We start from the raw sequence: 12,015 nt of genomic DNA, 5'->3' as shown, positions 1-12,015 counted from the left end.
AGTGTGGTATCAGCCAAAGTTAAATGGACAGACAGGTGTCAGGACTCACATTTCTCTGTATTGTTCCAGAGTCATGACTCATGATGGGTAAGTAGGATGTCTTAATTACTGAAAACACCCATGTGTCAATGTCCCAATAGCACTGTGGCTCAGTTCTGCAGAGTGGAACACACATGGATAGGCCCTTGTGAACTAAACAGATGATTTTTTGGTAATTATTAAATTTTAAGTACTTTTCAAGGTACTTCCCTCTGCTAACCAAAAAGGTACTGTTTGGTATGCATTTACTATTTAAACAAATATGTTAAAATGAGTCTTGGAGGGAGTATTTTATGTAATAATTAGAAGCAATAGAAAAGGAGAATGGGAATAATTAAAGTTGCTTAAGTCAAACCATGAAGAAAGGCATTGAGGAATTAGTACATCAAAATTAATGTATCAATAAAAAATTGCTCTTGAGTTAATTCTTTGGAATGTTCATAGCATACATAAATCAAAGAGAACACCCAGCTAAAGAACAGATGTCAAAAAAAAAAAAAAAAAAAAAAAAAGAACAGATGTCAATTAAATATGAATTTCAGGTAAGCAAGGAATTTTTTCTTAGTGAAATATTTCCCAAATAGCATGTAAGTTTTTACATTTAGAAAACGTATTCATTGTTAATATAAAAATGTCTTCATTATAAAATGCAAATGTAACTGGGCATCTTATATTTTTATTTACTAAATTTGGCAGACCTAATCATGAAAGAAGCAAGAAGCTTGGAAGTTATTAGCCTAGATTTTTGTAGGGAAGATGGAGTTACTGAGGAGATTCAGCAGGTGGTGCTGATAGGCTGGGTGGTGGAAGAGAGGTGGGAGCACTATCAAGGCCATTATGGGAACATAGTTCAGAGGCATTCTTGGGCATGGAAGTGGCATAACCAAGGTTTTGTTTTTCCTGGTTATAATTATTTTATTCATTTTTAAGTATTATATATAACATCCTAAATTTATGATATCTGATCTTAAAATGATAAAAACTTAACTTTGATTACATAAGAAACTACTTCTTTATATTTCTATTTCCCCCACTTAATTGATATAACAAATTATATCTTTTTATATGTTGTACTCAATAATCTATATTCTGGTTTTTATGTTTTAAATCTTGTAGAAAATAAAGTGTCACTGTACATTAAAATTACAATAATATTGCTTTACATTTTTTTCACATTTTTAGTTTTACTGGAGAACATTATATTTTTATACAACTTCAAGTTACAGTCTAGTATTCTTTTATTTCAATTTGTTGCATTTATCACAGAGCAAGTTCAGGGGTAATGATCTCCCTCAACTTTTCTTTGTCTGGAAATGTCTTAATTTCTCTTTCATTTTTGAAAAAGTTATCTCAAATACAAAATTTTTAGTTGAGACATTTTTTCCTTACAGTGTTGAATATGTCATTCCAAATACTTTCTGGCCTTCAAGATTTCTGCTGAGATATACCTGATAGTATTATTGAGTATCCCTTCTATGTGACAAGTCATTTTTCTCATTCTTGCATTCAAGAATCTTTGTCTTTATATTTCAACAATTTTGTTTGTTATATAAAGTATCTCTGTGTGGGTTTCTGGGTTATCCTGTTTGGAATTTTTTGAGCTTTCTGAATGTACATATTCATGTCTCTTCCCAGATTTGAGAAATTTTCAGCCATTATTTCTTCCAAATTATGTTTTCAAGCTCACTTACTATTTCTGTTTCCTGTGTGAATCTGCTGTTGAATTTCTCTAGTGGATTTTTTTGTTTATATACGGAATTCTTTCAGCACAGAATTTCTGTTTTGTTTCTTTTTAAAAATTTCCATGTCTTCATTTATATTCTTATTTGTTCATATGTCATTTTGTTGATTTACTTTAATTTTTGTCTTATTTTTTTCTTTTGCTTTTTACATGTATTTTTGACAGTTATAACATCTTTGTCTAATATGTCTGGTTATGTGTATGTGTGTATGTTTTTAGAGACTATTCTGAGATTTATTTTGTTCTTTTGAACAAACTATGTTTCTCTGTAATTCTTTTTATAAGCCTTGTGTTTTTTGTGAATCATTGGGCATTTGGGGGGGGGGACTTATCTCACCCTGTTTTTTATGCAGACCAGTTAGGAAGATCTTTCCCAAATAATGGGCTTCTGAACCTAGAGATCAGGACAGAGTAAAGACACAAGATTACAGATGTTTTCTGAGAATATCTTCTGTTTGCACCTGTCTATACACTTTCTTCACACCCTAACTGTTTGCTTTTACATGTCTTCATTTCCCAAAGAGTCTCATCAGAGTTTCTTGGGTGTTCTGTCATATTCTTCTGCTCATAATTTCTTGCCCACAGCCATCCACAAGTCTGTAGTCTTCTGTAGTTTCACATGCTATAATATCTCTCACTGAATTCTGAAGCTTCCAAACTTAATGTTTCCTGTTGGTGTTTCAAGTCAGATGAGACAGAAACAAGTTCTCTGGGCAACTCATAGACAAACTAGAGAATTGCAAACAAGTTCCCTTCTTCCCCCTCCATCCTGGTGGAGGGAACTGGAAATTTGGGACACTTTATCCCAACCACACCATGTTACACTGAGGAGAGATGGAAGGGATAGGGATGTGTAGCAAGATTTAGTAAAAACATAATGAAATTTCCTATTCTCTTGCATGTGACTATCTTGATTGGGTAGTCACTTGCTTGCTTTGATATGTTACTGGTTTCCAGAGCCCCTGTAAGCTTATTTAGTCAGTTTGTAGTTGTTTGGTGTTTCCATGGAGAACAAAGCCCTGATGCTTCCTATTCCACCATCTTGATTATAGTATTCTCAATTATATTCCAAACCTTTTGAGACTTGTTTTTGGATACGTTGATAGTAATTAAGAGATAAGTATGATGAATTTAGATAATATGGCTCTTACTACAAACTCAGCTTCTGATTATTTATCTCTTTTCCCCAGTATAAGCATGGAGGACCCATCATTGCTGTGCAAGTAGAGAATGAATATGGTTCCTATGACAGAGATCCTGCTTACATGCCTTACATCAGGAAGGTAAGAGTCAGCTTGGTTCATTTCTTCATATTCCTTCCTCTAGACTGTCTTAAGAGTTGTGATGTATGGATCTAATATTTTCCTCATATTAATACTATGTCTCCCAACTTCATTTATCAATTAATGAATTTGTCTCCATTGTTTTATTTTAACAGGGTTTTCACTTATTTTCCCTTTATTGAGTGGGATTAATTTGGGGATTGCAGTATTTATGTGTGTTGCAGGAGCTAAGAATAATGGAATTGATTTAATTGTGTGGCAGCAATTAGGGGAGGTTTCCTCAAGAGTCTGCCTTCATTCCAGTGCCTAAAGCCATGGCTCTGAGCTTTAGCTACAGGTTGGCTTTCCCTTGAGAGTTTTTAAAAATTTCAATGTCATATATATAAGAATATATATAAGTCATATATATAAGAATCTCTGGGGTGGTTCTCAGACATCCAATCCCATTGTATGGGAGAGGTTGAGAACTACTGATTTAATATTCAGCAAATCATGGAGGGAAAGGATTAAGGTAACATATAAAACAATAGACTAATATTAAAATCTGGTTTCTGTCAAATTGTAGCTGAGACCTTGAACAAATGCCTTCATTTTTCTAAACCTCTTATTTTTCTTCTATACAATAGGATTACAAAGAGTCTCTGCCTCTTAACTGTATTATGTGAGAACATACAGATCAATGCTATTCTAGATAAATAGTAAATTTTTCAGTAAATAAGACTACGATGGAATCTTTGGCATTTGTTTCAGAGTACTTTGAAGGGTCAGCTGTGGTGTGACTTGAAATGATAAATGGCCTCTGTGAATGCATCTAATTGGAAGCTGGATGGCTTTGGATTTTGATGGCCTGTGCCGTTTCTCTTCTGCTGTCACACACAGATTCATTTTTTATCTGGGTCCTCTGAAGAGTGAGGACCAAGGCTCAAGCACTTCAGCTTGTAGATTCTTACAGACTTTCACTTCTTGTGTGCAGAAAGCTGTGTTATGTTCAGGAATGGTGACATTCAGGAATGGTGACATTCCTTAAGCTGGAAAGGGGCAAGTTCGGACCTGATAGTCAAGGCCGACCACAGCCTGAAATAGAGTCACATCTAGCTTCCTTTTCACCTTTGAATTACCTAGAATAATCCTACTGGAAACACAGGACTTGAGAGCTTCCTCTTCTATACCTTGTTCCCTCAGACTACCTCTTATAACCTGTGGCTTCTCCAGTAATTTTTTACTTGATTCAGCTGCAGAGAAGGAATGTTTCATGAGCTGCAAGAGATGAGAATATAGCTTTCTCAGAAACCTCTCCTGTTCATTCATGCTTTACTGGTGCATGGCACCCAGCCTCTTGTCATCCTAAAGCTCTTGGGAAAATCCCCTTCTGAACTGCCATGCAACTTTCCCTGGGGGGCAGTGTGGGAGGCAGTAGCTGAGTTGTGGACATTGCCAGCATCGCTTGATGGTGGGCAAGACCCCTTTCTCCTTTCTGAGTCTTAGTTTCATCATGTGCAAAACGGAGACATGAATGGCTGTTGTGCAGGGGCTCTGACCCAGGAAACAGATTTGGGCTTCAGCAGGTGGAAGATCCAAGACATAGTTAGGATAGTAGACATGCTTTATTCAGTGGTGGCCACAGCCATTAGCCAGCCCCCAGCCTCAGCTTCAACCCCCAGCCAGTTCCATTTTAGCTCCTTCCTTCTTAGTCATATATAGTTAAGTTATATATACTTATATATAGTTAAGATATTAATTAATATATATTAAGATATTAATTCTGAAGGACCTTTTTATATGCAGGCCAAACAAAGAAGGCACAATGCCAACAAATTATATAAAGGGAGGGCACATGCTCATACTTAATATTTATGACCTTGAATCTATATGCTGAATCACAGTGTTTCTGGCATTGACTAATCATAATGTAGCCAGGTGCCAGCCCTGGCTACATACTAAAAACATAACATAGCCCGCCAGAAGTCTCGGTGAGGGAGCTTAACTACAGCCATTTTGGGGCCTGCACCAACAATGGCTTTTTCTAAGGCTGAGTCATTTCTCTAAGAATATGAGATAAGACACAAAGCACTTAACTGTGCATGGCCTGTAACTGGTGTCAGGAAATTGATAATCATCTTTTACCGGGTAGAGTCAATGAATTAATGACCATGAAAATTTAAGCATGTGCATATTGTAGGACTTTAAGTAAATGTTTGTTATATATAGTGAATGACTAGGTGGATAGTTCAAAGGGGTTGTTCCAGGGTTGCTGATAAAGATCTTATTTAGCTTCAAGGATTGAACTCTTCAGAGTCTGTCATCCCTGGGAACTATAACCCCATTCTGCTCTTTTCTTATCAGCCTATGGGATTTGTTCTTGGAGGTCAGATCCACTTTATTCACTGACTAGATAATCTCTCTGCCTCCCCTATTTCCAAAAAAAATTCAGTTGAAATATGCGGTCTTATTTTCATAATATCTGCAGTGAAAATGATAGGAAGATCACCTTTGCAGTGGTTTCTGTTCCCAGTGAACCCAGAGTCCCAGAAGAGAACCTTTGAAAGTGGGCAGATTCTGGGTTTAGCACATACACTCTCATCATACTTTATTCAGCCTTACTGAAGCTCTTGGTCTCTACTGTTAAGATATTAATTCTGAAGATGCAGTGGGACAGTCTACAAAGTGCTTAACAGAAGGCCTGGTATGATAGTAAATGCTGTATAAATGTTAGCTATTATCTGAGTAGTAACAATCCTTATTGCCCCTCAGCTATAGCTTCTTCCTTTTACTTATTCATTCTCTGGTTTACAGACTCCAGGAGTGCTTTCTGCTCTGCTCAGTCTGGGTAGTGCACCATAGTCACATCACTGAGGCACTGCTGGGCATCATGCTCTTGCTTTTGATCACTCTCACACTGGCTCAATGTGGGGAAAAGACAGTGAGCTTGTTCATGGTGTGGGTGAAGTGAAAGATGCGGTGCTGTTCTGGAGGTCTGATCTACTTGCTGGAGCCCAGTAGACTCCTGAGCCATAGCTGGCCACTGAGAGGTCCATCTGAGAACAACAAACTGACCAGACCTTCAGAAACATCCATGGGCTGCCAAAGATCAACACCCTGTCCTCTGCTACAACTAGAAATCAAGTTTATTGGAGCTTTGCTGAATCTGACAGGTGCAGACAAAATGGGCTTTCCTCTGTTTTCTGTAGATATATGCTTCCTTTCAATTTTTTCCTCTTGCTCTTCAGGCTACCTCATTCTCAGCAGTATTACACTGCAGAAGCTTTGGAGAATGAGGATAGACTTTGACTTTTCCTTTATTCCCAACAGGCCTTAGAGGACCGTGGTATCATAGAACTGCTCTTGACTTCAGACAACAAGGATGGCCTAAAGAAGGGAATGGTCCATGGAGGTACTTGCAAGGGCCCTACTATTCATATTCTTCCAGGCAGGACTGAGGCACAAGCAGGAGTTTTTCTGATTTGTTCCTGTCCTGTGTGCATGGCACCAGCCTGGGAGTTCTGAGCTGCAGTGGGTGGCAGGGCCCATGTCAGAGATAGATATACTATGACCAGCTCTATGTCTGGTCTACCATTCCTGCTCTACTCTCTGGTCAGTAAAAGCTTTTGGTAGATGCTGCCCCACATGAAGGCTTCCTTTAATTAGAAAATTGCAGCTCCATTTTCCCTCTATTGCACATGCCCCAAACCTTGTCCTCATTCTTAGCTTCTCTCCTGTATGCCTGATACACAAGCCATGGGCACATTCTTTTTATTTTTAGCTTTATATTCAAAATACCTAAAGAATCCAAACATGTTTTACTCTCTCAGCTGTCACCATCATTTTTTATGTGCATTACTGCAGTAGCATTTTGACTGACCTCCCTTTTTCCCCCAACTTTTCCAGCAACATTTTCTCAACGTAGCAGCCAACATTTTCAACATTTCCTCAGCATAGTAGGGTGCCTTATAAATATAACCCAGGTTACCTTACTGTTCTGCCTAAGCTCTAGGTGTCCCAGAGGAAAGCCCAAGTTTTGAGACTGACCTTGTAGGACTTTCCAACACAGCCTGCAGGACTGGCTGGCCTCATCCTCTGCTGAGCTCCCCTCACCCACTGTGTTCTACCCTCTTGGCCTTATTGCTCTTCCTCAAACACACTGGACATGCCCAATCTCAAAGACTTCATATATCTTTCAGAGACCTGCATGGCTATTCTCCAGGGTCACCTTTGCAGCAAGTACCTTAGTACCTGGTGGAAATTGCACCTCCTCCCAAGGATCACCCATTCCTCTCCCTTGCTCTATTTTGTCTTCTAACATTAGGGGAAATCTCTGTTTCACCACAGCACTAAGCTCTGTAGAGGTTGGGTTTTTTTGTGTCTTATTCCAGCTGTGCTTTCCTGCCCAGATATGGTGTATCTCTCCTTTCAGATGTAGTGGGACTCCTTTTCTAGGCTCCTATAACTGTGCTTGTCTTTGCTATATATACTTGTACTCCACTTTGTTTCTTTTGCATTTCCTTCCATAGGCTGATCTGTAGGTAGGGAATTTTATCTTTAATATCACCCACCAGAACCAGGAAGGTCGTGAGCTCAGGGAATTACTGCTTGGGTGCATGGAGAGGATAGTGAGTTCACAGGATCCGGAGCCTTGGGGGTGTGACCGGGGCCAGCAGCGATTCCCATTGTTTCCACGAGGTGATGCTGTCTCCTCATGGCTGCTACAGGGATGTCCAAAGCTTTTTGTGACCTAATCACCATCCTTGGGAGGAGCTCTGGTTCCTCTGATGCTGGCGTACATTTTTAGTGCTGGTTAGTCTACTAATTAAAGGCCTCGGGAAGATGATAGGGAGTCACTGCTCTTTCCATTTCCTCCCTCCTCTGTAGGCCCCACCCGTCAATCCTCTAGTGATTCCTGCTACTGGGAAAGATGCTTTTTAGTTTAAAAAATGAATTAAAGCAATTAATTCACACAGGCTAAAAGTAAAAACAATAGAAAATATTTTTCTAAAAGTACAGCATTGCCTGCCTTCCCATCCTGTTCCCCAGAATGACCATTTTAAATTCGTAAGTTTTTTCTTCCTGTACTTTTCTTACTGTGTCTAAATAAAGTGTATATAGAACTCTACATTAATTGATTTAAGATTCTCTTACTTCAACTGGCTTTTCAATGTGCTTAGTTTTCAGTTGCAAGGTAGTAGTTTCCTATTTATTTGTCTTTTCATTTCAATTTTTCTCTTTTATTCCTTCTGCCATCCCCAATCCTTGTACCCTTTTTATTTTTTTAACACAGTCTTTTCTAAAATCTTCTAGACACCCATCATTGGTATTTTTCAAATGCCTGTGCTTATCAGATCCCACATCAGGTCTATCTGGCTATCTGGAGGCCTGGTTCTTGTATTTCTGATCTGCTGGTGACCTACCATACAGTTTTCACCTTGAGACTGACCTGTGTGTTTCTCTTGTATTGAATCCTGCTTACTGGAGTTCTGGACATTGTTCTATCATTTTCTAGCAACCACTGCTGCACTGAAGCACAGAGACATTCTGGCTAATAATTTTTTAGTATATCCCATTTTCTCTCTCACCCCCATTTGTAAAACATTTTAGAATTTTCTTTTTATTCTTGGTATTCTGGTGTTTCATAATGATGCTCTTTGTTGTGACACTTCTTATTTTTGTGGCATTTCGGAAGTGTATTTGAATTAGCATAGTTATGTCCATCAAGGCTGGGACGTTCATTTGGGCCTTGGGTTTCTTTCATAATGCTTTATCATTTTTTTTCCTGATTTTTGTTCATTCCTGTTACTTGTATATGAACTCTCATTTTAATTCTCTGTGTCTTTGGTTTTTCCATTTCTCATCTCTTTATTTAGTTCTACTTCTTTCTGCTTATATGTATTTCCTCAACTTTTTTTTTTCTAATCCTTCTTTAACTTCCTAGATCATATTTTGCTTAAATATGTTTCTTTTCTCTTAGCATACTTTAAAAATGTGTACTATCTTTCTTAACTCTTCTGAGAATATTTTCATCTTTTTTATTTTTAACATTTTATTTGTTCCTTTCATTGGTTCTGCTTACCTGGTTTTCCTTTTTTCTGCTCTGCCCAGTCTTCCAGGTGAGGGGATATTCTCAATTGCCTGGCTCTTACAGAGCAGTAAAAAAGAAAAAAAAGGGGGGGGCACTAAACAGCCTCTTGGAGCTCAGAGGGTGGGGTAAGACTGCAGAAAGGCATCCTTCCCTGTAGTCCATTATGGGGCTATAGTGGTCTGGTCAAAATGGCCTGTTTATGGCCCTTCTTTTTTACTCTTGGTATTTCTACAGAGCAGTCTTTGGTCTTCTCTCCCACCTCTCACTCCACATTCCTTGAGAACAATTTTCTAAGAGTACACGAAGCCCACTGAGCCAATGGGCATGGGTGCTGAAGCAAACTCAAGGACCCTGACATGATGTTGCAATGTTGCAGACGGGTATTCTCCCCCTGCATGGAGCACAAAGCTTGGGGCTCAGTGGAGTGAGGCCTGAGGAGGTGGTGGAAACTCCTTTTATTCTCTTGGGCCATTTACTATTCCACTGTCCTTTTTCAGTTTTCCAAGATTTTTCTTGGCACTTTTTGTCTACTAATATTTCTGCATATTTTTTTTTAGGTCCTGGGGATTGATGGGGATTGAACCAGGGGTTCTCTACCACCAAGCTATACCTCCAAGCCCTTTTTACATTTTTATTGTTTCGAGGCACAGTGGTGCACATCTGTAATTCCAGTGACTCCATAGGCTGAGGCAGGAGGATCGCTAGTTCGAGGCCAGCCTTGGCAACTTAACTTTGCCAGCTTGTGCTGAGTGGAGGAACTTTCAAGATAAAAGAGATAGGTCTCCTGCCATCAGAGGGGCTAACTTCTAATTGGAGGTGGGAAACAATGTCAAGACTAGTTAATTTATTTTGCTGGTAGGTGAAGAAGGGTCTGAGGTAATTCAGAAAGTCTTCCTGACTTTAAGAATGTTTTCTTTCTCCTCTTTTGTCTTCATAGTACTGGCCACCATCAACTTACAGACACGACAGGAGCTGCAGTTAATGAACACCTTTCTCGTGAGTGTCCAGGTAAGGCTGGCACAGGGAAAGCTGTACAGATTGTTCAGCAAGTTCAGAGATTCTGTATCTGCCACTTTGCTCAGGATCCCCCCCCCCAGGGGGGAGAAGGATCTGGGCTTTCTCAGTCTTTCAGCTCATGTTTCTATTGCTGCACACCTCAAGGGAAGCAGCTCATAAACTACTCCAAAGGATTGCTGTGCAGGTGGATAAAGCATGAGTGAGATCTGCTACCTTTTGAGAAAGGGACCTTTGTGTAGTCCTTGAATTTGTAGACTTTGCGAGCCCAGACTGCTCCAGATTAAGGGGGAAGAGAAACTCTTCCCTGTGCTGTACCATATGAGGTATCTGACCTTAACCTAGAAAGATTATTATCATTTGCAAGGCAAGAAGCCTGATCCATTCCAGGTAAGGAGGAGAGAGAAGAGTTCCTATCTGTATCCGAGCATCGTCAGACTGATGGTCACGTACAGCTCAATCTGCTACAATTGATCTCTTGGGTTTGTATCTCCCCTAAGGAGATTGATGTGATCTGGTTCAAACTGCGGCCTGTCCCCAGAATCGAGAAGCTGCTTCTTTCACTCTGACTTATTAGAAGTTGTGAATACCCCCATCTGTTGCATATTCACATTGATCCCCAGATAATAGTGGAGCTGTTAGAAAGTTTGTATCAGCACTGGGGAGATGCAAAGTTTTTTCAGTTCCAGCTGTTCAAGCATGGTGCTGGCAGAATGAGGCCCTGTAGGATGAGGGCCATATGTATGTGTGTGTGGTACGGCTACTCCTGGAGCATAGACAATAGCCAGAATGGGTGGAAAGGTTCCTTGGAGGAGATGGATAGGGCCTAATCCCAGGTGGACTTCTGTTGGAAGAGATAATGGATACAGATGGATTGAGGTTGGATTCCTTTCTCCTCTAGTATTTCCTGAGTGCCAGCTCTGTGCTTGGAATGTTGTTAGAATCTATTACATTCTATGACAGACAACAGGGTCTGTTCTCATGGAGTTTGTACTTGGGAGGAGAGAGACATATGGAATATGCAATCTCACGATGACTAAATAGAAGTGTTCTTGAGTGCATTATACTGTGAACTACCCCCGCACCCATTTGGCCGCTCTAATATGTGACCATGGGCAAGTCACTTAACTTCTATGTTTCTCTTTCTTCTTTGGTTAAGTAGGAATAATGAGAGTCTCAACTAATTATTTGTGGATTCAGTGAGATTTTATTTTTGAAAAGTACCTCATGGCAGCTGATAGAAGTATGCACCTTCTGCTGGTCATCCTGGAAAGATAGCCATGCCTGTGCCATCCATGCCAAGTTGCCCTGTCAACAGAATGGCACTGCTAATGGACTTTCTTCTGTACAGTTTAAGAATGTTTGCTTTCCTTAAGGAAGTAGCCTTGGGTATTTTCTTGTTTAAGTCAAGGGCTCACTTGAATGAACACTATAAGCCCCAGCTCTGGCTAACTGGGGCATACAGTAGCACTTCACTCATCCTTATGTTCATGCCCAATGATGAAGGTATTTAAAATGTTTCTTTAACACTTCCCCTATGCCAGACACTATGTACTAAGGGATTTATGTGTGCTGTCTCTTTCAGCTCTCCCACTAGTCATAGGCACTAGTTACTGTTATTACTGTTTCATGGTTAAGAGATAGACCTGGAGAGGATAAAGTACCCATTAAGTGATTGGTTAGGAGTTATAGGTCTGATGAAGATCTCCAGGTCTTCACATTTACAGTGTGATGACCTGGATCATGCTGGAACCCTCCTTCCTTGCTCCTGGCACTTGTGAATCAAGGAGTCTACTCTTGGCACTGGAGAGTCCTGAGATGTGGGACTTAGTATCTGCTTATTCCTTTTGGATGACTTAAATATAGTA

General features: G+C 39.7%; 1 protein-coding gene across 1 annotated transcript in view; it reads left to right on the top strand.

Moving 5' to 3' along the window:
• Positions 1 to 12,015, top strand: part of LOC143386578 (beta-galactosidase-1-like protein 2) — a 37,791-nt gene that overhangs the window by 16,938 nt on the left and 8,838 nt on the right. The window contains exons 9-11 of the mRNA XM_076841581.1: positions 2,971 to 3,063; positions 6,373 to 6,454; positions 10,071 to 10,141. Coding sequence (XP_076697696.1) covers positions 2,971 to 3,063; positions 6,373 to 6,454; positions 10,071 to 10,141 — 246 coding nt within the window. The remainder of the gene's footprint in view (positions 1 to 2,970; positions 3,064 to 6,372; positions 6,455 to 10,070; positions 10,142 to 12,015) is intronic.

Source organism: Callospermophilus lateralis, chromosome 2 (assembly GCF_048772815.1).
Source record: "Callospermophilus lateralis isolate mCalLat2 chromosome 2, mCalLat2.hap1, whole genome shotgun sequence".
Taxonomy (NCBI): Eukaryota; Metazoa; Chordata; class Mammalia; order Rodentia; family Sciuridae; genus Callospermophilus; species Callospermophilus lateralis.
This window is presented reverse-complemented; position numbering and strand designations above follow the sequence as displayed.